Source organism: Ptychodera flava, unplaced genomic scaffold (genome assembly GCF_041260155.1).
Source record: "Ptychodera flava strain L36383 unplaced genomic scaffold, AS_Pfla_20210202 Scaffold_31__1_contigs__length_3010019_pilon, whole genome shotgun sequence".
In the NCBI taxonomy this organism is placed as follows: domain Eukaryota; kingdom Metazoa; phylum Hemichordata; class Enteropneusta; family Ptychoderidae; genus Ptychodera; species Ptychodera flava.
Genome location: NW_027248353.1, coordinates 1,629,189 through 1,657,180, shown reverse-complemented (window position 1 = coordinate 1,657,180; position 27,992 = coordinate 1,629,189). Strand labels below are relative to the sequence as shown.

At 37.2% G+C, this 27,992-nt stretch overlaps 3 protein-coding genes and 1 long non-coding RNA gene across 10 annotated transcripts in view; 1 reads left to right on the top strand and 3 right to left on the bottom strand.

Moving 5' to 3' along the window:
* LOC139127367 (uncharacterized) overlaps nucleotides 1-2,022 on the bottom strand; it is a 71,222-nt gene extending 69,200 nt beyond the window's left edge. Inside the window, exon 1 of the mRNA XM_070693282.1 lies at nucleotides 1,898-2,022. The gene's annotated coding sequence lies outside the window, so the exon portion shown is untranslated. The remainder of the gene's footprint in view (nucleotides 1-1,897) is intronic.
* Nucleotides 2,023-2,822: 800 nt separating this feature from the next.
* On the top strand, nucleotides 2,823-6,585 carry LOC139127338 (uncharacterized). Its single transcript, XR_011550979.1, has 4 exons — nucleotides 2,823-2,904; nucleotides 3,670-3,746; nucleotides 4,988-5,155; nucleotides 6,387-6,585. It is a non-coding gene; the product is annotated as an uncharacterized lncRNA (long non-coding RNA).
* Nucleotides 5,006-8,151, bottom strand: LOC139127337 (uncharacterized). The gene is made up of 4 exons (XM_070693254.1): nucleotides 6,744-8,151; nucleotides 6,268-6,454; nucleotides 5,743-5,849; nucleotides 5,006-5,144 (listed from the first exon to the last, which is right to left on the bottom strand). The coding sequence occupies exon 1, from the start codon at nucleotides 8,084-8,086 to the stop codon at nucleotides 6,887-6,889; it is 1,200 nt and encodes a 399-aa protein (XP_070549355.1). The 5' UTR covers nucleotides 8,087-8,151; the 3' UTR covers nucleotides 5,006-5,144; nucleotides 5,743-5,849; nucleotides 6,268-6,454; nucleotides 6,744-6,886.
* A 5,449-nt stretch (nucleotides 8,152-13,600) lies between these two features.
* LOC139127384 (uncharacterized) lies at nucleotides 13,601-27,662 on the bottom strand. Of its 7 annotated transcripts, none has more exons than XM_070693294.1 (11): nucleotides 27,615-27,629; nucleotides 25,894-26,509; nucleotides 24,245-24,312; nucleotides 22,513-22,612; nucleotides 21,899-22,049; nucleotides 21,396-21,497; nucleotides 20,598-20,699; nucleotides 19,942-20,046; nucleotides 19,053-19,436; nucleotides 17,519-17,932; nucleotides 13,601-16,913 (listed from the first exon to the last, which is right to left on the bottom strand). In XM_070693294.1, exons 5-11 carry the CDS (start codon nucleotides 22,017-22,019, stop codon nucleotides 16,132-16,134), a joined length of 2,010 nt encoding a protein of 669 aa, XP_070549395.1. In that variant the 5' UTR covers nucleotides 22,020-22,049; nucleotides 22,513-22,612; nucleotides 24,245-24,312; nucleotides 25,894-26,509; nucleotides 27,615-27,629; the 3' UTR covers nucleotides 13,601-16,131. The 7 variants fall into 7 exon arrangements, with proteins under 7 accessions (XP_070549395.1, XP_070549398.1, XP_070549396.1 ...); XM_070693297.1 differs by lacking the exon at nucleotides 27,615-27,629 and having other exon boundaries at nucleotides 25,894-26,008; nucleotides 26,387-26,616; XM_070693295.1 differs by lacking the exon at nucleotides 27,615-27,629 and having other exon boundaries at nucleotides 25,894-26,004; nucleotides 26,387-26,616.
* Nucleotides 27,663-27,992: the final 330 nt, after the last annotated feature.

Genomic DNA, 27,992 nt, shown 5'->3' with positions numbered 1-27,992 from the left:
TTAACATTTTTGCCTTGAGAGCCACCTTTCTACATGGGTGTGATTTTATTGTGCTTTGCATAGAATATTTAGGCTGATCAATCATTAATTGCTACGATTTAATCTTCCTACAATCATGTTGTGTTCTGATGACTTACAAGTAACGGAGTGCTTTTTAATGACGAAAATTTAGCAATACAAATTCTACAGAAATTTAGTTTAAATAAAATGAAGCATGAAGCTGAACTGTATTTTAAAGTTTCAAACGGAAGTTCCTTCGATAAAAGGCATCACGTAAAACTGCCTAGCTATGCGACAGCATAATAATAATAATTTTTCCAAAATCGGGTTGCTCAAACATCTGACATACGATAAAATGACTGAGTAGGAGAACTGCAGGGATGTATTAAATATTAACCTGTACTGCAGGTGGAAACTTGTAATATTCGAACCATCAAACATCTGGATGTACGGATCAAAGGGATCAAGATATGCATGTACGCAACAATTTTGAGGGCAAATGTTTCTATTTACTTAGTACAATAAGGTGTGACACAGTCAGCAAAAACCTTCCTGGATTGGTGAGTTGCCAGACAATAGTCAGCCTTCAACATTTCAACACAGCCATGCGAGCGTGTACTTGTCTAACTCTTTTACTCTGCCCAATAAGGTTGATGAATGGGCGGCCTCATGTAAGTTCATAGACCCCTCGATCGATTTGACTAGCAGAGTCGAGTAAACACTGTAATCCGCCGGCCTTTTCAAGAGCTTTGAGGTCCTGCCTACCAAACAAGGTATTTGCAATGCTTGGTAGTTGAATCAAATATTAGGATACTAACTGAAGATATTGTTCTATTCTTGCAATTTCAGCTAATTGTAAGGTCCAGAAAACTCGATGTTCCCATTTAATGTCCAATAAATCATAGATGATGGATTTATGGCAGCCTTAAATAGCATGTATTTACTTAGTATCATGGAAAGTGTCTTTAGTAACTCTATAAGTCACCAAGGAATAGCAAAGAATTATTGTCTTCTAACTGGTTGCGCTATAAATAAAGTCCTAATAATCTTGTAAGTATAATGTTTCAAACCTTGTTGCATCTCATAGATGAAGACATCCTGATGAACCTATATTGTTACTTTAATATAGAAAATACCGACAGATACTGCACTAGGGCTCGATGAACACGCTGACCCGCTAGCGTGATGCAACGTCTGACCACAGGATTGATACTGTTACTCAGCGATACCACTTCTAAGTAATATGGTTCAATATTCCGTCGAGACTATGTCATTGTGTCATTATGATAAAACAGCAGAATAAAAAGGCCGACCATAGAAGATTATATGGCATGAGGTTTTCTCGTACATACTTCTCATACGTGTCAGACTACATTGTTTTATGCTAGCAGTTTAAATACAAACTTATGATTCCTTTGTTTGAACTTGTCTGTAAGGCTAGTTCAAGTTCCCTGCGATTTACATATAGGATGCTGTTGTTTGTATGCTGCAAGAGGAAATGTGCAAGCTCACAAAAATTTAAAATATAAAAACTAATTTTGTACACAACTTCGATGTCTTGCGAGAGTCTCAAATGCATTCATATCATGTTATCTGAAACCATTTTATCTACAGCGTTTCCTATGGCTACTCAAACATATACCGTTACATGCTCGCTAATGTTTTATCAACATATCAGTTTGCCGCAAATTACTGTCGCCAACTCACAAGATGTTTGAATGCTCGTGCCTGAATATTCATATAAGATTTGTTTACTCAAATTTCGCCATTTTGACCAACACAATCTTTACATACTTGGTTAATCTAATATGACTATACGACTACACACTATAGACCTGCTATGAAATTTCATATCACGTGTTGTCATACCAAAAGCAACTGACAAAAATGGCTTTACCTGTTCGTGATTCTTTCAGCGACTGGTTGTTACCATCCACGATGTGTGTCGCAGATGAAGAGCTTAGGTGTATGGGAACAGTTAAAATGGACGTCCAGTCGGACTGAAGTGTACAAATGCAGTGTACGAAAACACTTCAACAAGTAGGCGTGTACCACACCTATGTAAACAAATGGTGGTTGTTTTGTATTGATAAGGGTGGAATATTTTCATGATCATTAGTTTTTTTCAGTACGAGAAACATCCGCCTCATGAAAAATGCAGTGTTTGAATTGGAAGGATGTTTGTAATTTTAAACCAACCTGTACCATTACTGGAAGAGTGATTGGAACTGATTATTTCGTGACTCTTTGTGAGCAAGGGGAATAAATCTCTGCATTTTTCAGTTGCTAGACAGCATTCACCATTCATAAGGTATAGCAACCAGTGGTGCCATGGTCTGTCATTGATTGGTGTTTTGTTGCAATGATTAACTTTTTTGTATCTGCCGCCTACAGTAAAACAGTCGTGCAGCCTATACATAATACCGGCTTACGTTTGACATGACTTTAAGGAGACGTTAAAAATTAGTATACTGAATTTCATTTCTGTATAATTGTAAAATTAATTATGCGGCCATGCTGATAATGGTCTTGATAAGGACATTTGTAGATCATTTAATTTTGTTAAAGGGCTGTACAAAGCAAGGCATGGAATTATATGAGATTCGTATTAATCTTCCGTTGCTCAGTCTCGAGTACGTTAATGCAGGGGCGGCGCTTTGCGATATGAATTATTCATGAGCATCATTAATTATTCATGAGCTACGAACAGTAGGTTATGAATATTAATTTATCACTTGACCTCTGTACCTTGTACGTACGTAATGTCAACACTGCACACGCCAGCGTACTGGAGAACTACACAACTTGAGCGCTTTTCCTAGAAAAACACCAATTACCCACTGGCAGGTATTTTGTCTTATCAAGATGCCTGACACAACAAAGAAGAAGGCGCTTGCTTTCGAGGTAAGTTTAGTATTAAGTTCTCTGTAATCTTGTTCCGGGTAGTCGCATGCTCTCTCTCTGGATCAATAAACCAATTTATCCGTCATCGGATAGCCCCCTACTGAGCCTGTTGGTGGAGATTCGACTTATGAATATATTTATACACGTATCCGTGGTCTACATGCGGCAAGAAGCGCCCGATTGCTGAAAGCAGCGACGTTTGCGCAAAGCAAAGCTTGCCAAAGTATCGTTTGCAGTGTATGGCAAAGTACCGTACTTGTGACCGAGCTCTAGCCCTCATCGATGGCGGTATGAGCTCCTGTACCCCTCCACAGGGACACACACACACACACACACACACACCTCCACATCTTTCTGCCTATAGAGGTGCTTTGATGAGTAGGCTCAACCATGATCCATCCATTAGTTTTCCACCTTTTGTCCTTTTCTTCATATTCTGTATGCAGTGTGTGTCATCATTAGCAAAATCCACACAGGACAATCATAACAATGTGAAGTTCAATATTGTACACCCAAACCATGATAGCTGACAAGAGACAACTTCAGACAGTCATCAAAGCACATGTTACATTTTGCCAGCATATTCTTCTAATATTGCTGAGTGGTGATTTGTGATTGTGTGTGTGTGTGTGTGTGTGTGTGTGTGTGTGTGTGTGTGTGTGATGGTCCCAAGCCTTTGAAAAAGTGTTTGGCTCAAGTAATAACAAGTGTACTCAGCTCGATTTTCAATACAATTTCTCTTACTTTTTATTTTGTTTTCTTCAGAAAGTGTTCTCTCAGGAGCTTAAGAAATACGAATGCACAACTCATGATCAACATGTCACTATGACTAAGATAAAGAGGTATGTGTACATAATATCAATTTATTATTTAGTTCAATCAATGAGAGTCACATTCAATCATACCATTTTCCATGAGATTTACACATATCAAACACAAAATGTTTTGATGTATGTCTTGCCACTGAATTGACTTGTCTCAGAAGTAAATTTATATTACAAGGAGGAAGGGAAGGTATTATTATTATACAGTGAAATAATCAAAAGTATTTAATTCAATTCTGGTTTGAAACCAACTGGCAGCCTGAAAAATTCCCACTCTTAGATATCTTAATTGTGAAAATACACAGAAATAGTATAGACAATGATAAGAAATATGTACATTCCTTAGTAATTACTAATATATTACAAATAGCTTAGGTTCAGTTCTATTGACTGGGACCAGGTCAGGCCTCAGTGACAATAATCAACATTCAACAGCTCAAGCCCTGCAGCCAGACAAACACAAGGTGTCAATCCCTCTGACCTATCCTAACAAAATTAAAATTCAAGGCTGTCTGTCATACTATTTCATATAAAACAAGTGATTTACCAGTACCTGAGTTATGATAATGAGGCCTGCCACAAAATCTTTATGAAGGATGATCAACTGATAAAAAGACTGACACTTGTTTATGCAAATGCATGTATAAGTGATCACCCATTGACAACTGGCAGAGTCTACCCTCCCCTACCCTGATTTCACATTGGCACACAACTTGTTTTAACTCAAGTGTGAATAACTCAATTAAGTCACACTAGATTAACTTGAGTCAGCTCAGAGCTGACACTGGTGTTTACTACAGAACACACACCAGAAATTATGACAATTACAATACCATATGCTACCAGTAGCATACAAAACCCTATTCACATGGTAAGCATTTCGTTTGTTAATTCTGATCAATATTTAATTTCCCAACGCTGAAGAAATTTTGCTGCAATTTCCCTGTTCTGGTGTATGTCATATATTTCTTTATTTGTTTGTAGTTATCAATACTTGGTAGCTGTCCATTGTGATCTACACAAAACTGGCGCTCCCATTTTGTAATTTTCTGAGAAGCTTCTCTGTGATATTTGAGTAATTTAGTACAATGACTGCTTTAGCTGTTTTGTATTCCTCTTATACATTTGATCATTGCAAGTATCAACTTTGTTTCTACACTTGGTAAAGTGTTCAACCTCTGTGATGTTCCCCAGTATAGACTGAAGATATTCAACAGTTTTACTTGTTTTGCTCACTGTTTCTTGCCTTTTGTTTTCAGGCAACACTGACGATAGATGTGTTGCATCAGCTGTTCTTGCATTCAAAGTGCTGTGTGCTGTTGATGTGCCTGGAGGTGACAGGTCATCATCACAAGTACCATCATCACCATCATCACCATCATCATCAATTGGTCCAATGGTATCTTCTGTAGTAATCTACATGTAAGGTAAGTGTTTTTCTTTCGGTTATTGTTAAGTTATTCTTTAAGTAATGGGTGTAAATTCTGAGACCTTTTCAGTAGTATTGTTCAATAAGACTGTTCTTGAAAGTGACAAAAAATCAGAATTACTTGTCAACATTGTGTATGTGTAGCTGACATTGTTATCATTGCTAAAGGGACTGCAGTTCTTAAAATGACTTCAATTTATAATAATAACACTGTTAGTGATACTTGCATGTAATTATGTACATTCTCTGGACATTATACTGATCTTTTATGTTTTACACAGTAAACATAAAAGTTGAAAACTCAAGTGAAATTATCCATATGTATATTACAGCTTCACAAGTGTAAGGCACTACCACAGTAATACATTTTCTGGAGACACAAAGAATTGTACGGGACAAAAGTAAAAGTGAAAATGCACATTAAAGCATTTTGTATGACATATGCATCACTCAGGCTAGTGTATATAGCCAAAAGGTCAATGTAATTTGATAGTAAAGTAATATACAAAGAATGATATACCAGTACTGTGTTCAGTTGTTATGATTACGGAGCAAAATAATAATGGACATTTTGAAGAAATTTACCTCTGTCATTATAACATGCGGCTCATTGTCACTATTAATTGTTCTGTAACTTTCCTCTGATGCATCATCTGTTGATACAGGAAGTTCATCGTGTTCTTCATGGCAATCTAGAAGTGTGTCAAAATTTTAATTATACACTTAATATTTTAATCCTGTGTAGAGACAATTATGATGAATAGTTTTAATGGACAAATCTAATGGGAATATCTCTGGCATTCTTCAATTTTATATCATGCTTGAACCATTTTTGTTAAACTTTACACAAGTTCATGTCCCTTGGTATTTTTCTTGCTCAGAGTTATAAGTCAGACAAACAATTGTTTTACAGTCCATGGAGGTCAGAGGCAGAGTGTGTGGGAATGCAAGGCCAATTTAAATTAGCATAGTTTGTGCTTGTATAACCAATTCATCAACAGTATTACACAGTACTGACAAAATATTGTTCTATTTTTCATAATTTTGATTGATAACTTAGACAATACACAATATATCAGAGTATATAAAAGTATATGGTAGATTACTTACCACCATGTACATGTGTGAGGTCAAGAGTTTCAACCAGTCTGTCATTAGAATATATCCTGACACGTCTAAGTGGTATGGTTATTTGCCCCTTCTTAACCTTATCTGTGATGTCATTCCAGGTCAGCTTCACAGAGGTCATGACATCACTGAGAGTGGATGACCTGAAGTGTTTGAGTATTGGACCCTCCTGCAAATTATTGTGGATGAATGCAGTATTACTTAACCAGGTAAGTATATTTGTGATGTTTGTCAATTATTTTCAATACCATTGAATCTGACATGTTTCATTGTAATGATTTTTATCATGATTTCTTTACCGTTTTGTGCTGAACAACTGTTTTCTAATTATTTTGCTTTTCAAATGTTCATGACACATTAAAAGACTGATCATTACATCTTTCCGAATGCCATTTAATTTCCAAATTTCTGATAAACAGATCAAATTTCTCCAGCAGTTAATTGATTTTGATACTCACTGGTTTACTGTCTTGTTCATTAGTCCCATCAAAGAATTCAACTCCATCATCTCTCTGGGTCCACCAAATGTCTGCTCCTCTAATGATGTAGTCACTAATTCTCTCCATGTGAGCTTGTATCAAGGTATGCCTTCTCATCAAGTTTAATGGAAAGACTGTATTTCCACCAAAGGAAAGAGACTTGCCCAGTTTTGAAATTTCAGAATCAAGTGTGAGAGATGGAAGTCTTGCTTCTTCTTCTGCATGTAATCTGATGAAGACATTTCCAATAATTTCTCCAGGCCGTTTGAAGATGTTGATTTGGTAATCCTGCGGATGGCATTGAAAACCCTTTCCTGGCTTTCAGTGTTGGAGGAATAAAGGGAAATGATCCTGTACTGCTCTGGTAAGTGAACAACCACATTGTGATAATATCTTCCATAGAATTTTCTCTGTGTCATGGTCTTTGGTTTACTTATTAATTTGATGCATAGAAGTCCATGTAAGAATGTGATATTGTACAGGCGCAGGACACGTTTTGGGCATCTGTACACGTCATGCAGGTAGGAGATGTGACTTATTTCAGCCAGAGTTTTCATTAAGGTTGATATATCTTCACTTACTTTGCCTCTTACTTGTTTGTCTTCTATATACTTGGTAACTAGAATAACTGCTTTTCTTATGTCAGATCCCCGTACTTCATCTGCATTGCCTAATGCTGCCTGAATGAACTTCTCCAACTCATCTCTTTCCACTTTACTCACAAGATGTGGTAATTCATCAAGGATGTTCTTGGCATGACCTTTGATGTCGTGTAGTGGTTCGGCCTTTAGAGTCTCATAGTTTTTGCAATTTATTTTGCTTAAGTCCTCATCTTCATTCTTGTAGAGAAGTGAATGAACTCTCTGCATACCATGAAGTATCTTGTCCAGGCTTTCTTTGAGCTCATCTTTCAGTGCTGTCTCTTCATACTCCTGACCCCTGCTTGAGAGTTCTTTTCTCAGTGAATCAACCTTCAGGTTTTGGTATGGCTTTACTTTTCCTGGATTTTTTGTCTTCCAGGTGTACCCACTGGTGACCAGTTCCTTTTTTTCTGACATTGAGAGGGGTTGAATTCTAAATGCATGCACAAGATCATTATTCCGACGTACATCGATACCACACACACATTGATAATGGCCACCTTTCTGTTGACCCTCTTCAAACTCTTGTGCTGGACCATCTCCATGGAAAAACCTGTTGATGTCATCAAATTTCACAGGAATTTCATCAATGGACACTGGTGTTGTTGAAGCTTTCAAGTCCTCTATACGGGTGTCAATGTATCCAAGTTGTTCTTCATCTGTTGGACCTGATCTTCCCATGATATAAAGGTGGGGTTTTTCAACAATGGCTTCAACATCAACATCTGTACCATGGATCTGCTTATATTCTGCACGGGTGTAGAAGTGGCTGGGTCATACAGCCAGGTGACCATGAATACAATGTGTGAGTGGTTTGCTATGCTACTATGATCATGCCACATCTTGAAATGACGCCTCCGTTGCAACATTTTTAGCTTTTCTTTCATTTGGGTTATATTATAACTTTTGTCATATTCATTTATATCCAAAAGCCGCTGTTTCAGTTCCTCATCCTCCAGATGGTCAAAATAATCATCAGTATTTGCCCGCAACACACCAAGTTTCTCCTGCCTCTTCAATTCTGTTGTTTGTATTTTCCTTAGTGGTATTTTCCTTGCAAATACTGTGAAGGTTTCTTCTTCAGGTGGCCATCTTTATCAATTGTTTCTTTTAGAAATGTTTTTGGTGCCACCAATTCACCTATTTCAACCTCACCATTGAGGATTTTCATTTTCAGGGTTTCCTGCAGTGTTTAGCACTCCTTGGTTGGGGTACGGTCACCTCTCCCCTGGTCCCTTCAACTTTTTTCTTCTTACTCTCCTTTCATATTCTCTGCCTTGGACTTCCTTTGTTGTGTTAAATTTCTTTACATCAATACCCTGTGACTCTGCATATGCCTTTAAGATTTGACCAGCATTATGAGCAATTTTAGTTGGATTACCAAGACAGGTCACATTGTATTTTCGTCCCAGGGCTGACCAGTTGACATCTGCTCCCTCTTTATATTCAGATATTTCTTTCATGAATAATGCTTTATCCCATTCTCTTTTTTCCAGATGCCCAACCGCATTGCGAGGAGACTTCTTACCCAGTTTTTCCAGCTGAATTGCATTAAATACTCTATCAGTAGCATCATCGAGACACTCATAATGGTTGGCAAGACGAGTACGGTCATAACTGGAAAATGACTGACCAGATGCAAGAACATTTTGCAGATCTTTATCATTTTCAATTAGTTTGTCTTCTATTTCTTGTTTGTACAGTCTCTTTCTTTTTCTGTTGAGTTCTTTTATCTGATTTGGTGTTTTTCTCATTTGAAGTTGTGCTGAGTTTACCTTTGTTAAAGCCTTATTAAACTCAATATTGTAATTTTGCTGAAATGCACTGTTCAGTTTGTCATAAATATATCCTGCTGCCCTAGCTACTTCTTTCTGCATAACTTTTGGTGATTTTTCATTCGTTTTGGGTGATGTCTCAGTGGTTGATGATAAGGCAGCAGTGGCTTCACTTATCACTGGAACAACTACTTGTTTTCCAAGTACCCTGTTAAGTCTGTAAACATCAGCCTCTGTTGTCTTGCAAGCAGTGCAATCCAAAGCAGTGTGTCTTCGCTTCCTGTAATCTGGCAAGCCTTGCCATGCACTCAATGAAAAATGTGTCAGAAAACGTTGTTTCTCTCCATTTGCATTGCACTTTTCCCAATTGCCTTTTACTGACAGCATTTTTTCGAAAGTTGGAATTTGCCGCCGAAATTTGTCCCTACTAACTAACATACTGTGATGAATATGCATTGTCTTACAATACCGTCCATACCTTTCCTGCATGCTGATATTTTTAGAAGGTTGATACACCATAGACTTCTTACTTGTCATGACTTCCTTTGTACTTCGTGCAGCAATAACAATAAGGAATCCACAACACACCATTATGACAAGAATATCCAGAAATTTACATCAAAATGCCAACGGGAAATCCTCTGTAGCAGACAGCTTTTTATGAGCAGCAGACAACTTTTTGAAAAAGTCCGCCAAAATTGTAGCAAATCTCGTACTTTATGCAAATAATATGCAAAATAGAATGCGAAATAGCCATACGCTTGCATCGTGATATCGTGCATTGACCGGAATTTTTGACGAAAATCGTGTATTTTGAGTTTTTCATGACGATTTATTTTGAGTTTGAAAATAACCATCACAACAGCACCAATTTTACATGTAAATGACCAGTTATTTTATTGTAGATTTCAAAAATGAGCGAGAACATTGCTAAAATATACTATACCTATTTCGTAGTTTTTGTTAATTTGCAAAGAATTCCACTGAAACCAGCCGTCTACGCAAAAAAATTGCCCGTAAGGTTTTCGAAAGGGAAATCAGTGGGCGCAGCCATATTTGTTTTGGCTTGCTTAGATACAGAGCATGCGTACTGTGTAGCCCTGTTACCAAGGATTTCGGTCGTACGATCGCTGAAATATCCAGGTCAGAAGTCTACACGTTTTCATGAATTCCAACCGCTAAACAACATTTTTGAGGATTCATATTTCCCATTTAGGTTACTGGGGGAATCTTTTATGCAAAAATGTACTGGCAATGTGAGGAACGCATTATTGTTGTTTGGAAATCAACCCGTAAAATGGCGATACCGCGTGAATACTTCAAATCGTAAGGAAATAAGCTGCATTGAGAGGTTTTAATCATAAATGCTCAAGTGCCATACAAAAAATGAACAGAATACATTCGTCTGTATTCAAAAAATCAACTATTCAATGGAATATATTTCATTTCACGGTTGGAATTTGAGGTATACTGGCGTTCACAAAATGTCGCTTTTTCGGGGGCAATTTGAAGTCACGTGACAACATAACGATGACATGCCATCAAATCAATCGTCAAGGCAACTAATATCCTACATGCATGGGAAATTTGGTGAAGATTGGCCCACTGAATTGTGAAAAATCCACAATTTCGTACGTGGGTGTATATGTACAGTGTCCGTTGCCATCGTTCAGCGCCCATCCCATGCATTAACGTACTCGAGGTGTAGACAATGCACAATGCTGATATCCGACTACTTACTTTCAGGAAGTTTCATTATAACTTTATCATTTTACATTGTACATTTTACTAAATCAAAGACTTTAGTTGGGCAAATTAGTATCAATTTTCACACAGAGTACAGAGTCATATCAATTTTCTTACAATTTAGAACCATAACATGTGTTCAGCTATTACAGTTAAAAACGGGCAGTGGCATGTACCCAAATCATCATGCTACCGTCACCCAAAACACTTCGATATACTAATCGAACGCTCGATGGCAGATGTATATCGACATCACTCTTGAAAGCCAACTAAAATTTTGTAAGAACACTTGTGCAAACCCCAGCAAAATACTGCTATTAACATGCCTTTAATATAATGATTTCACTTTTCGATGTTCAAATTTGTCCGCTGAGATTAACCTTTTAACGTTGGTGTGATTTCTTCTTTTACCCTCAGAATTTTACGCTGATCAAATACCAATAGCTGTTATTAAAATACCTGCAATTGTCTTGTTTTGAGCACCTACAAGCAATCAAGCGTTACTTAAGTGACTAAAACTTGGTAATGAAAGTTCTTATGAAGTATTTGAGTTACAAATTGTATTTTGATAAAGTTTCAAGAGAAGCTCCGTCAATAAAGCATCACGTAACCACTGTCTATGCGTCTGTCAAATTATAAATGTATCTACGAATTCCAGTTGATTAAACATCTGACACACTGTAAAATGCTTCTGTAAAATGGCTTCATAGAGGTACTACAGGGGTTGTGTGAACGTGTAACAGAGTGACAGCTTTTTGACGACCAACACATGTAGCATAATGTTCAATATTAGGAAAAAAAAAAACGAGCATGTGCAAAAAATATTAGAGAAATGATGAATTTTACAAATGTCAAGTTCTGCAAGGCTATAAAATGTTTTGTGAATTTCTCGTACTCGTATTAACAACATCAACGTCTACACATGAAGATAACTTGCAGCATTCCACAAGCTAGCCTGTCATTGTCAACGTATATGCGTCACTGTCGTCCGTATCTTGTTATTTTACTCTAAAGAACTATATTGTGTGCATTGGCTTATCATAACACATCTTTCCTTTACAAAGTTTGTATGGCAGTGAAAGGAAAAATTACATAACTGAGATTATCACATGAACTGGCCCGAATTTTCACCTGTGTGACGTAGAACAGGACGGATAAGAAATCCGAATTACCCCTGTTGTACGTCATCAACCGAAACTTTTTCTCGCATGGTACCGTTCATACATGCGGGTCGCGACGTGAACATAGACCGATTTGTTGTGATCGATGCCGTGCTCTCATGACATTTTTACAAAAAAGGTGACCCGATAAATCCACACATGGAAACTAGAAGGCATGTCCAGCGAAATTTCGAGTCGCTAAAACTATAGCTGTTCCCAAGAATCGAATAGGGATACCGCCGATCCAGTCGAGTCGAGTCGCCTCGTAAGGCTCAATGTGGACGTCGTACCTGGCGATCCCGGTTGGCGATAAACCTGAAATCTACACCTCAACGGAGTTCAGCTGAATAAATGAGTACAGTATAATCTTCGGGAAGCGACATACAGGCACAAGCATAAAGTCATTCGACTAACAACGATAAATTTCCTTCATAATACAAAAAATTCCGTAAATTCTTGCTGGGAATCAAACTGCAATGAGGTACACTCTGTGTGCACAGGCGCTCCTTAGCTGGGTAGTCTGCTAAGTAGATCGATTTTCGGATCGATCTATTGATCCCGTAGTCGATATGCCCGCCACCGCAACCTAAATATTTGAGTATTTAGGTTGCAGTGGCGGGCATATCGACTACGGGATCAATAGATCGATCCGAAAATCGATCTACTTAGCAGACTACCCAGCTAAGAAGCGCCTGTGTCTGTGTGTCATCGAACGGAATCTTTCGCGCTCGCCACGGTAAACTTGTGTGATATTTTGAAAAGCCACGGAATCTCTGAGAATGAAAATTACTGTTTCGATCGTGTCGTTGCATTTACTTCATAAATCTATTTGTAAATATTCTGAATAATTTGAATACAATGGCTATCCGTCGCTAGCACGATGAAAGTTATGTCCGCCGTACCGATGGCCGACTTGCCTTGGCATCGGTACAGCGCGAGACAATGATTGACAGGTTCACGTGACAGAATCCGTAAGTCTGGTTGGTGGAGATACCATTTGATGTAGCAAATTTCAGCTTGATGGGATTTATGAATGAAAGTATCTCCTGCGTGACGGGCCGCTTTACTCTTTAAATGAAAGTAATCCGCGTAAGTAAAACACAAATCGCGACGAAATTCATGCAATTTGTTACGATAATTTTGATCCATTCACGTCAAAAGAAAAATAAGAAGACTGTTCATGTGATAAATATATAATCCCATGGTATTTTTCTCTGTTTGACGTCATCGTATACTCGTGTTTTTCGCGGAGCCGCACAACTTCTCGCCTTCGGCTCGAAGTTGTACGGCCCCGCGAAAAACACTCGTATACGATGACGTCAAACAGAGAAAAATACCATGGGATTATATATAAAAAGCTGATACAATGTCCCTGAAATTACTGTGTCGCATCAAAATTTAAATTTCTCCTGTAAACACACATTGAAATTCTCCCCATTTGTGTTTGTATATACCAAAGTGGTTTTGTACAGATGGCAACAAAGCGATCTACTTTCTCAACAAATAACCTCTTGAAAATAAAAAAAATGTTTTTATTTCTCACACCTACTTAAACAAATTTAAACCTTTGGCTATCTACAACACGAAAACGTACAAATTCAGATCAAGTAGGATCTCCTATCAAATCTACTTTGCTGATACAGAATTTCTGAATGAGTGCCGTAAGTCTCATTGTCCTATCAAAACTCCTTTATCACTTTACAAGTTTATATTTTCAATCTTTAAACGACAAAAAGCAAACCCTGAAGTAGGAACCTTTGAATGAATCCATTCTAAAATTTTTCATCAAAATCTTATGATTATCCTCCGACGAAACATTCTAAATTGTGTATCAACAGTGATTCAGAAGATATAAAAATATCTCGATAACGTGAATATCATATAAGGCTTATGGTAAAAGAAATATTGAGTCTTGTCTTTAAAACACAACCCGAAAAAAGGCAAACATTTTGAACTTAATTTTTCAAAAATGTGAAGTCCAAAGTTACAAATTCGCAGGAGGAGCTCATACTTTCATATAAATTTTAAGTAATTTCAGTATAATTTAAACAAATTTAAAAAAAGAATAAATAATTAGTGTAAAAGTCAATTAAGCAATCCCGTCTAAATAATTTTCATAGAAAAAACAAAAACTTTACAATGCTGATAAATGAGTAGAAAATTAGAATTTAATCTTATTTAAAGTACAAGCTCTAAAGACGATCGTACAGAAAAATACAATGTGCACTGTGCCAACTTCAATCAGCAAAATTTCCCAACATTCAGTTTGCTGAAGACAATATTATTTTATTTAGTCCCAAAGATGTGTATGGCAAAATTAAACTAATCAATCTATTATTATTATTATTGTTAGGTACGAAAATGTTATTGGAAAATGCAGAAGTAAATTGATTAAAAACGTGCTCACAGTATTGAAAATATCTCAATAAAAAATTCATTCCAAACCTGACCCGTGTAAAAAAAGTCTAGTACAGCCATAGGTTCAGAAACGTATGAAGTAATAAAACATTATTGCTTAAAATTACTTTGCCAATCCTACATCGCTGTGAGCGATAACATCAACTTTATAAATATGAACAATATAATTGATTGCTTTATTTTCCGCTTCTTTGGCGAACAAAAAATAACCCAACACACATAAGCACGTAATACGAATGCGTTCAAATCACTGCAGCTGCTAACCCTTAACCCTTTAAGGTTCAACGACGATGGCGCCACCTAGCGGACATTTGCCATGTAAGGGCCCGATGGTCAGTTCATAGGAAACACGCGTGGTTAGGCCCTTTTGCAGACATCATTCATATTCGCAGTTATTCCACATCGAGATTTTTAAGATAAAATTTTCACCTTCAAATTCTTGCTGACGGAAATGGGGAAAAGGTTACGGTCATTCATTTGGTGGGTTGTCTGTGATGTGTTCTGACATTATCAACAGTCACTACAGCAGTTTGATATTCCGTCATTATGGGTAAATATACCTCTACTTACAAGGAAGACTTTTATGCCATCGTTGTACAAAGGTACGAAAAATAATGTTAAGCGAAAAATAGCGTGCCTTATATCAGTAAAAGTCTCACAATTAATGTCACGCTAAACAGAACACCAAAGCAATCTTTTACGCACTTTTTGTCATCATAGCGATTAGGTCAATCTGCGAACGTGTACAACATTAACAATGTGTGTTGGATTTGTAGCAGACTGAATGGACCGTGTTTTCATTTTAAATCGTGAAATTCTGACCGTTTTGTGGTGATCGGAGTGGAATGTAAGAAATCACGAGTGCTTCTAACCTCGGCCGACCTACTGGTAAAGTTTGAACATTGTATCTATTGATTTTCAACAATATGGCAAGATTTGAAAGCGATGCTTTGATCAATGGTTTCAATGAATACATAAATAAATATAAAATTTTCAAAACACAACTTGTAAAAAATATGAAAATTTCAACCGATCGCTTTGATTTTCACTTTATCGGCTTCATTACATTCTGTCGTGAAATTCTAACCCTAACATGCCATGGAAAATTTCAAGCATTTCCAGAAAAATCACGATAATATTTACATTATGCAATGAAATCATCTAAAACATTGAATACAAACAATAATAATAAATCAATTTTCAAAAATATTCTTTTAAATAAATATAAAATTTCAACCGATCATTACAATTTTCTCTTTCCAAAATCAATTACATCAAGACGTAAAATTCTAACCCAAACATGGTAGAAAAAATATCAACACTTCTCAGAAAAATGACAATATTTGTATTCTTGCATTCACTACACTTGTTCTTCAGCAAACCAGAATACAATTTCTTGACTGTTGTACAAAAATTACTCTTTAAAAAAAATACAACATTTCAACCAATGACTTCAATTCCACTGAGAGTGAGTTTTCTTGGCGTCATAACGTAAATTCTAGCCAAATGTGGCTGAGTAATATTAAGAGTTTTGGTGAAAAAAGAGGTATTTTCACTTTGGCTGGTGTTGTTGTGTTGTAGAGCTGTATTTACTGCAATACTTGCATAAACTGTCTTCTCATATTTCTTACGTGAAAATTACACACATAGAGTCATCACTGTTATCTGTATAAACTATTCCACCGTCTGCAAACACTGTAATGAACTCAGGGTTTCCATCTACAGTTACATCTGTCAGGTATTCACCCAGTGCACTAAAGATCTTTACTTTATTCTCATCTGCTACATAAATATTTTCTCCAATAGAATCAACACTGACTCCACACTGATTTACTAAGTGCTCATGTCCAAATGTGTACAATGTGTTGAGATTACTGTCCAAAACATAGATACAATGTTCATCTTGACATGACACTATGAGTTGATATTTGCTATTCATGGTCAGATCGTAGGGTCTACTGAGTTGTTTACTTGAAATCATTTCACCACCCTCGCTGTATTTTATCACACGGCCATTCCAGTCTGTTACAAAAACAGTGTTGTCTGGACCAAGACATATCATTGGCTCACCCACTTCACCAATATCTATTATTTGTTTCAATCTACTCTTTGCATCGCACACTAGAATGCATTTGTTGCCATCGTCGGCAATGTAATACAAATTGTTTTTAGATATTTTCACATCTCTTGGTCTAAAAATATGTGACAAGCCATGAAAAGTGATTGTTGATATGATCTGTGCAGTGTCTGCTGTTACTGTCTTCACACTGCCAGGCTGGTCACCAGGTCCTCTGTCACTGACAACCACGTGTCCACTCTGGTTTATTGTCAATCCCTGTGGATCCAAGACTTCTCCTGGTGCATTTCCATACCTTGAAAGTCTTCTGACTGTGTGTTTGGGGACAATACCTGCCATTACAAATGTAGGTCAAATGTCATCACAGCAGACTACCGTTACGAAAGCTAGTTTTGTCATCAAAATATGACCTTGACCCAAACTGTTACCATGGCAACAGAAAATGACAAGCACAACAAAAAATAATCCTTTAGACCACCGTTACCCTGGCAACATATTTGAAATTCATATTTTCATTCTTTTTTGCTATCATGATGCAACCTCCAAGCCTGGAGCTTTTTCCCATGATTCAAATTACATGGGCCACTTCCTGTACTATTTTCATCGGTTTTTGTAAAAATCACGCGACTTATAATTGGCGAAAATAGCTTTTCCTGGGTAAGTGACCTTAAAGCTAGCACATATGTGAAAATCATCCTTGGTGAACTTCCTTAGGGACAAAGAATGAGAAAATGCCATGGTCAACAATTGTCAATATCTTTCAAGTCTACAAACCGGGAGTATTCATTACAAATTCAAGTGTCTCAATATAGATCGTGGTTCCAAGATATACATCTGCTAAAATGGCTACTCGTTTATTATGAAGACAGTACTCAAAAGTATACGAGTGTAAAACATAGCAAATGTATGGCTTGTTCAAACACGACTATGTACTAACCTTTCATTAGCCGCTCGTGAGACAATCTGATATCACTAAGTTCTTCAACCTTTTTCTTAGTGATATTTTTCATCAATAACATATCATTAGTCAGCAAACTCATTTGTTGTTTTAGTTTTTTCCCGTCTTTCTTGAGTACCAACTTGTCAGAAGATTGTTTTATTCCTCTTTTCAGCGTTACCCACTCATCAATACAGGATTTCTCACTTTCGCTGAAGGTTTGACTGTCACTGAAGACTGTCGATTGCAACTTGTCCTTGGTCTCCATCTTCACTTCGATCTGCTTCCATTGGATACTGATGTTTTGTTCTTTCGCCTGCTTCTCAGCTTCCATATTCATTATGCTTACCAGATCGACGTCACACACATCATCCGGTGATTTATGACCTTCTGAAGATACTTGACAGGTGATATCTACGCAAAGTGTATATGTAAGCATAGAAGAATCCGTAACAATGCTGTGTGTGATATGTGAACATTAAATGACAAGATTTACAAGGAACTAAATGAAAATTTTGATTGCTAAACCACGGGCGATTTTCAGGTAGACAGAACAATGTAAAAGGACTGTTCCATTGCTTTTCCTTACATTTGCATACTTGTATGAAATAACCTTTTCCTGTGATTGCAAAGTGGTATTTGGCAAACGTGGCCGACCTCTGGAGTTACAAACTCAAGTGCATAAAATTGATAGTAGCTTTCATTTTTCAAAATAAATAATATGATTATATGATAATCATATGATTCCATTAGTCATTTCATTTGTAACCACGAAGTCGAGATATTAGATATGTGGTTTCGGAAAGAAATGTAAAGCAAAGTTAACAAAAAAGCTCTAAAAGCGAATAGAAATGTGTTTATATCCGGGTAGGTGTGATCACTCAGTCGATAAATCAATGGATCGATCGATCAATTATTGAATAATTTTTCGCACATTATTGAATAATTAATAATTCAATAAGGGTATTTTTAAATATATGACTATAGTTACATATTTATCGCATACCTAGAAATTATCAGATAACAATCTTATCAACGATGCAAATGTCCTTTCCAAAGTTAAGTTCCAAAGTTAAGTTTTCTTTAGAAATACTGAGAACCCTGTTGTGCATTATTATATATATATATATATATTATATATATATATATATATATATATATATATATATATATATATATATATATATATATATATATATATGAAGATCTATGAAACAAGAAATCATGATTAATCATCGACATCGAACAGGATTGGAACAAATTTGGGATAATTGGATGCTGAAGTAATGTCGGTATAATCTGTTAATATAAGCTTACTTACTTTTCTTTGTAAGTTATACACTTGTTTTTATGAGCAATTAAATATTGAAACATTTAGCTATATGGCACCTAACACTTTTGAGAAAGTTGAAAATCCAATTATACAAAATTCGCTTCAATCGTGTTATCGGTAATGTTATGCCCATTCCAATACTTTCTATTTGTTTGATATTGCAGTTATGCCAAGTAACTGAACTTTACCATCGTCACATACCTCTTTGCCTGATCTCTTCCTTACACTGGAGGTATTCCTGATAATCTACAAATGTTTCCAAAGACAGCATCCTGGCACCTATATCATCCAGAATAGGTATGGATAGAAAAGTTTTATCCGCCATTCTATCTAACCGTCCACTGCTATAGGCATTCCACAAGGCGTCAGCTGCATCTGAAGAACCACATCGTATGATGAAGTTCAGACTTCCTTCTTCAATTGCTTCTCCAGAAAGGTCGGGATGAATCGCTGTGACTCTATTCATATAATCCTCAGCATTTGTCTGGGTGCTTGCATGTCTGAATAGAGCATTCTCTATGTCAGCCATTGGTCTGTTGTTCTCGGGCACACCACCACTGACACGCAATCGTACACGCATGTTACCTGCCAAAATTCATGAATATGTATTTTGCAATGAAAACAATTAGACGGCACGATACAAGTTGTACTTTACAGTAGAGTCGACAGAAATGATATCATCGGCAAACAAAGCCCAAATAAAACGTTCGAGTTTAAGATCATCAGATACTGATATTACAAAGTATTAACAGTGACAGTACAAGTGTGATGATTTTCCAAAAATATCTAAAGAGACATTTTAACCACTTAATTAACTCAACAGTTATAGACACGTCAAGAAAATTGCAATAGCAATGTACATGGCTTCAGGGGTAGGGCCCTAAATGAATAATCTGTACCTGGCCAACAGAGGAAACTATATCTCCCTCTTCGATTTGACTAATTTAGTTTGTAAAATGACATGTAATTCATCTAAGTCTTGAGCTTTATTCCTTGCACATAATCAGATGAAGGTTGAGACAAACTAATTCTCTGAAATATACCGGTGGATCTGGAGTAGTGGCATTTCACAGCGAGTATTGGTATCTACCTTGTGTATTTTGATGCTGATTTTTACCATTAGGATTAGAATCCCCATCACTGCCGTTGTTTGTACTTGATGCAGTCCCTTGGTTGTCCTTCTGTGAACCATCACCTAAATAAGACACATTGTTCCATAATCTATGCTTGATGTAGATAAATATGATAAATACTATTGCTAGGAGTCTGTCTGGTACAGAATCCGGAAAACTGACATTGTTTACTCTATTTTTTCTATGTCAGAAATAACATATTGTTGTCGGGTCAAGAATGAGTATGAATTAACAATAGACATTCCGGAACTCGATTTCTGTCAAAATGTAATTCAGATGTAATGGGTTTCCAAATTCAGATGTAATGGATTTCCAAACATGCGTGTCTAATTAGATGGCAAGAGTAATTTTAATGTCTATCGTGCATTTCAATAGGCGACCTACAAAAATGTTAAACTATTAAAACACGCATTTGGTTCATCCAGTAAACTTTTAGTCGATCCATTCAATAACTGGTGCGCTGAAAGCAATTTGGGCGCTGTATACTTGTACCTCTTGAAAGCAACAGATAGTGGCACATTTAGCAGTTTCTGTCTTTACGTATAACGCTAACACCAAAGTTGATATTGATATAATTATAAATGTGATATCATATAAATCTGGGTATACATACCACCTGCAAGCCCCGCCCTCTTGGCTTCTGAAACTCTTTTAGACGTGTTAGGACTTGGATTAACATTTGATTCGTCCGAGTGCTCTCCAGACAACATATGACCTGTGAATGTTCAGCAAAATGTACTTTGTAAAAGTTGTAAACATCCTGTCAGTTCCGTAAACATACACAAAGAAAAGAAATAATAACATAAGCAGCGTATTAAAACAAGTCAACAAGAAAACGCCAAGGTATTATTATGGCTAAATTACATTTAATCAGCAAGGTATTGTCTTAGACCTTTTTTGAACCGATATTTTGATGTAAGGCTTTTCAGATCTATAGGTAAATTAGTCCAAAGTTTAGCACCCACATAATTATAAGCAAATGGACCCGCAACTGTGAGTTTTTTCGGAAAAGATGAGGTTCGGTGAAGTTTGAATCTTGTATGTCTCCTATGTTCAAACAACTGTAAATAATCATTGAGGTGATAGGGAGGTGCCCATTGTACACATCACAAACAGATCTTCCTATGCCAAGTTTGTAAAGTCTATACATATCGTGAACCACAAGTTCCTGAAAAAATGGAAAAGACTAATCTCTGAAGCCAGAATAGATCATATACTTTCAAAACCAATATGGCTTAATGACGGGAAGCAAAACCTCTCTCAAAAGTGGGTAGTATTATTAGGCATGTAGGTTCAAAAAGATACAGCTAGTTATGAGTCTTTAATATTGGTGACTGAGGTGAAAGCAGCAAGCCAAAGGCGTTATGTTTAGTCCACTCTGAAAGACATTGCCATTCTTAGATATACATACCCCTTTCAAACTTTCGCCTTTTGGTCTTTGGTTCACTATTTGAATGGCCGGGATTGGGAGTAATACTCTGCTCATGACTGTGACCTTCAGAAGACATCTGACCTGCGAATCATCATGAGTCATTATGATTTCCCTCGTTAAGGATTGTAAAACAGTATAAATCACTGTCTGTTTCGAGGAATATGTTGCAAAACATTGCGAAAAAATGTTATAGAAAAGAAATATGTATTGGACGAAGAGTAAGGAAGGAGTCGGGATATTGGTTAACCCGACCTCCAATTAATTGGAAAACACGACGGCCAAACCTGCGAGCAGCATGGAAACACAGGAATATATTGAAAGCCATCTTCAAAGGAGACACACATATGCCCTTGTAAAATAGTCCTGGGAAATGGCAGTGTTGTAAAATGTGTTTCATACACCTGACATCATATACGTGAATTCAAACTTTGATGCCACTACTGAAGTGAAAAGACTATTGTCGATCTTTAAAACTTGCATACCTGGTCTCTCAGGTGCTTCCTCTCCTGGGTTGGCTACTTTGACATCTTCATGCTCACTTATAAAATTAATCAACATCTCTTTCACATCTTCTGATGTTTTCCTCGCCTTTACCTTCAGCATTTTCCTCGATGCCGAAGCTTTGTCAGTGTACTGAGGATAAATTGTAATAGCACCATCTATTTTAATAAGAAACTCTTTACTAGCAGGGTCTTACATCGTGTACGTGAACTGTTTCATCAGAGAGTAAACTGGGCTATGTTGTCGTACAAATGTATATGGCAAGTAACAATTCATTCTATTTTATCATGAATCAATACAAATAATATTTCTAATTTTCATGAAACCCCTGGCGCGACACCAAGGGCTGAGCCCTATGTAATAATAAATCAGTTGACGAACAGCAGCGGCCACTCCACCATTGATTGACCAGCCTTGGTACGAACAGACGACCAATGCAGCTGGGCGTTCCTTGTTAATGTAATATGAAACCTAATGCTAACAATTATGGTAAAAGGCGAGCAACAACGGAACAACAATCGTACTGTACGGAAAAAAAGTTGCAAATACTGTAGAATTTTGCTGTTGTAGCAATTGATTTCATCGATGTACTCACCTTGTCCAAGGAAATCTACTTTCTTTTTAAGACATCCCTATGTCAATGTTTTCCACCAGGTCAATTTTGTTTTAACGTAAATTTGACCAGAACCAACAGCCTAGAGCAAAAAAATCAAATAACCATTGAATATCATTTGAGTATGCTCAACATAATGCTATAGTATGCACTAATTGAATGCAACAATCAATTGCCAGAAAGTCGCGATGGCATACTATCGAAGGAGCTGAATGACCATAGCAAAAGCTATACTGCAGGAAACAGCGCAGTATAAATACCGTAACGAAAATTAAAGTAAGTTCGTAAAAGTTGAATGGATTTAAGTTAGCATACCTTACAAACACTTTCAGCTTTTTAGTTTTTTCTCCATTATAGAAATCCTAAACCCCAATGCTGTATATATTTTCTACAAGCCTTGACATTGGAAAATCCGACCGTTCAAAGTACACAATCATTATTTGCATGATAGTCACGTGACAGGCGTTTTGCTGAACTTCAAAAACTTGAGGTTTTCCTCCCTTTAGGCACACTGTGCAAGATTTTCGGTTGAAATTTATGCATTGGCAAGTCTTGGAAATACCCTTATACATGCCTAACAGTTGTACCAATTTCCTATTGGTAGAACGATTACGTCATATGACTTCTTGATCATAAAATAGCATATCAGATAAGCTAAATATCAGTAAATTCTCGATGGGATTCGAACTCAGAACGTAGGACGCAGGTCGATTAGGCATTATATTTGTGATGATTTTTCCTATTATTATCATAACAAATGATTACGAATATTAATAAATTATTAATATGAATGTTACAGAATATTAAAACTTTTTTACAAACATAGTTGTGATAATTATGATTATTCATAAATTACGATTATGATTAATAAAATCATATTTTACACATTGTAATCTGCTTATGTGAACAACCCTCTGTAAACCCTTATATAGTTTCACAATCTATGCCAAAATATACAAGTGACACCATTGCCCAGGTTCATTCTACGGCGAGAGTTACCATTGCCCAGGATCAGTCTACGGCGAGAGTAACCATTGCCCAGGTTCAGTCTACGACTACACAGTGTACTGTGTAGTAACTCTCGCCGGCATTGTTTGTAAAAAAGTTTTATTATTCTGTAACATTCATACTAATAATTTATTAATATTCATAATAATTTGTTATGATAATAATAGGAAAAATCATCACAAATATAATGCCTAATCGACCTGTGCGTAGGACATCCAGTCACACAGCGAAGACAACACAGTCAAAACCACTGGGCCGAATCCCCCTTAAAGAGTAATTCAATAACCGAGTTGTTACATTATTAGTCTTTGACTGTGACCACTCCACACGCTGTAGAGTTCATGAAGTTTCCTTGCACAGACACACTCGCTATTACGTACCGCTAAAAATCCTATATCAAAGCAAGAAGACATCACTTAACTGGGCTTAACTATATAAATTCATACCTGCAGATGCATCGTGTATGTCTGAAGTTTGCAAAGTCCGAATAGTGGCATTTTGACGTCACAATTGAACACTTTCAAACACATTGTCTAATGAGGGAATGAAATTGTACAAGGCTGCCATTGATTAGATGGTCGAACGAGTGAACCCCTTTGCAAATGTCAACTTTCTGCCAAATCTAAAGAATATTTACCTGCGCGAAGGGTAAAATACATTGGAATCGACTAGGAGGAAGAAAAGCGGGAATGTTGAAAACACTCACATGCAATGCTGACGGTTGACGGTGCCCGGTGATTCTAAGTGTTCTCAATAGGCTCCATACATGAAGATCTGAAACACATGGTGAAACTCGTTTACTCATAAGCTAGGTCAGCAGGTCGGACGTTTCATTCAATGGGTGATTTATGTAGGTCATCCAGGTTATCTATTGCAGCGAAACGGAGCAATCAACACCGTAAAGTTTATTAGCTTGTGCCGATCGTCTTTGGTGTTAGCAGTATTTAAAGTGTCAACAGGTCTGTGTCAGTTGTACTTAGAGATTCAATCTATACATAGAAATAGTAAAAGCAACACGCGCCACATTTCAGAGTTATAAATTACTCGATGTAGAATAATATGTGAGCTAAATTGTCGAAAGATCACCCCTCGTGTAGTTTCTCAAACATACATCCATACGTCATGATAAGTAACATTAACGTCAGATTGAGTTTCAAAAGACTTGAAATACAACACATCAGTATCGTCACAGTTTATGATGCCTGAAGCGAAATTTGTAGCCTTCACGGTGCCGTCTTGTTGAGTTTGAATAGATAATGAGTAATTTTCCGTTCAACCCTCGCAATCCGAATTTCTGTGAAGGAACTTTTCAAATCTGTTGACGACTTTATGGCCCACTACATCCCCGCGAGCATTGTAATAGATAGTGAAATCGACACTGGGATGAAAATACTGGAAATTATGAAAACTCTAAAGTGCAATATTGTACACTTTGAACGAGGCTATCGCACGGAACCTCGAGCACGTTGACTCCCGAATTATTGCAAAGCATGTAAAGAACGTTGACTAGAACTACAAGCTGTCAGACGTATCTCTATGTGTGTCAAAGTTGACGGGGGCTGGCGGTGCTATGTGTTCTCAATGGGCTCCATTCATGAGGATCTGAAACACATGATAAGACTTGTTTACTCCAAAGCTAGTCTAGCGTGTCGGACGTTTCATTCAATGGGTGATTTAGGTCATTCAGGTTATCTGCAGCAGACCAGCGCAGCGGAGCGATCCCCACCGTAAAGTTTATTAGCTTTGAGCCGATCGCCTTTGGTGATAGAAGAATTTAAAGGGCCAGCAGGTCTTTGTCCGTGTAATGCGTAATCAGATCTTAAATTAAAGTGACTGGTGCAGTTGACGATTCAATCTCTACATAGAAATAGTAAAAGCAAGTAAAAGTAACTGAGTCCAGTAAATACTGTTATCTCACAGTCCGTACATATGCTTTGAAGTCCTGCCTGCCAACCCAGGCGCCAGCTGGAGACAATGTTCTGGACCTACTAATTTAGCTAGAGGTATGGTCAGCCAGCAAACTCGATGTTTCTATCTATTGACCAATAAATCATTGGTGGCGCCAATATGGCTGCAACTTTTCTTAAACTGTTCTGGTTGATTACCGAGGACCTGTACAGAATTGTAAAAGTCTTCTAATTGGACGGATTGCACATTAAATCCCTGCGCCAATAATCCTTTTTCTTAACATGTTTCAAATCTTGCTGCATCTCATAGATTAAAACATCATACAGAAAATTGCTGTACCCCCGAAAAGTGTTTGCATGCTCCTTCTTATATCATATAATCAAATTACGTGATGAAATTGTATATGAAGCGTTGTCCTACCGATTGAAATTGACGAAATGGCTTTACCTGTTCGTGCTTCTTTCAGCAATTAGGTTCCTGGATGTTATTATTATCGTTCACTGTGTGTGTGTCGTAGATGCAGAGTTACGGTGTCCAGGGACACGTAAAATGGACGTTCTGTCTGACCAAAGTGTACAAACGCAGTGGACGAAAACACTTCAATAAGTAGGTGTGTACAACAGCTATGTAAACAAACGGTGGTTGTTTTGCATTGATAAATACGGAATAATTACCAAGGTCACTAGTTTTTACACCATGTAAAAATCTGACTCGTCAACAATGCAGTACTTAAATTATAGTGTTTGTTGTTTTCCGAGCAACGTGTACCCTTAGGGAAAGAGTCATCGAGGTTTATTATTTTGTGACGTTTTCTTGAGCAAGGGAATCTCTAAATTGTTCAGCAGCTAGACAGCAATCGCCATTCAGCATGTAAAGCAACCAGTGATTCTATTATCTGATATTGATGTTTTATGGTAATGATTAACTTCTTTGCACCTACCGCCTATGGTAACACAGTCCTGCAGCCTATCCAAGCAGTTTACGTTTGGGACGACTTCAGAGAGATGTCAAACATTATTATACTGCATTTCACTTCTCTATGACTATCATAATTAATTTGCAGCTATGCAGAGAGATGAGAATGATTAATGTAGGGAGATTGAGGGTGTCGAAAATAATGGTCATGAAAAGGAAATTTGTGTAAGATTGTCCAATTTTTGTGCATGTACTAACTCTTTGGTCTGTGCAATCGGTTATTAATGGTTCGTCTGTCATAAATTCGTAGACCCCTTGATTCATTTGACTGACCGAGACGAGTAAACACTGTTATCCCACGGCCTTTTCAAGTGCTTCGAGGTCCTGCCTGCCAACCCAGGCATCTGTAATATGTGTTGGCTTTATCAACCCCAGCTACTATATTCGTATGAGGATACAGACAAAATCACACTTTAAGATACTAAAGTCGTAGAAGCTCAGATTCGAAATTTTGCTGAAGTTTGACTAAGCTCTGTCGGTTTTCGTTTTCATTTGCTATATTTGAAAAAGAATCTGAGAAGTGATTCTAAGACATCAACCTCACACTATCCCTTCCATCGATATTGTACGTGTGCAAACAAGTAGGCATGCTGATCATGAAGTGGTTTATATATTCATGGAAATGTGAGTAGAATCGCCTAACACCTTTATTACACGATTAGTTTTATACACTGAAATCAGACATTTTAACTGGGGTAAACATTTGAGAAAATCAAGACAACGCCCTCTCTTTGTGTGCAAATTTGAGCCCTTGCCTCACCATTATTACAATATGGGCCTGCGCCCGCAACGTTTTGTGTGACCTTTCTCTGGGGTCTTTCACATCGGGGTCACCAATGCGCCATCGGGCAGCTGTGGCTCGGGCGTAAACTAGTAGGGCCCTCATACCTCCCGCGGGACGAGCGGACACTGCTACACACACGCCCAGAATTCGCTTGGTGCGCCCAACCGCCAAAGCCGTCAAGGTGTTTTTATTTCCCGATACAAGACATAGATCAGTCCATGTGAGTTGCCGTGTCAAAAGCTACCTCCATTTTTTAAACTTCAAAAATCACTACTCAATCCTGATAAATCTGGACAATAAACACAATAAAATATGACTCTACATCTCCAACAACACTTTGATGCATTGTTTGATGACGGTTGGTGAGGTTATAAGCCAATAAATATATGTTTAAAGAGAGAGTTCTTACCTATGTAAGGCATAGACCAAGATCATGTGACTTGCCGTGTCAAAGGTCAAACTCGGGGGCCTTACGCATGCGACACGAGAGGGCGTTCATGACAGGTCCCATAGAGTGTGATGTACCAGTTTTCATATCACTGAAACCATACAATTGGCAATTGGCAAGACGTCTTGCCGTTGAAAATAGTTCCTTCCCTTTCATTGTTTCTTGTACCAATAGAAAAAGACAAAGGTTGTGGTTTTTTCAAACACATTTTTTAGTTTTCAAGCAATTGCAATGTTATGGGAAAAGCAATTAATTGAATAGTGGAGCCTTGCTATTACATAAACGAGTTTTAATCAATTATATTTGTTGTGTTATATATTAGTGCCCTTAGTATAATTG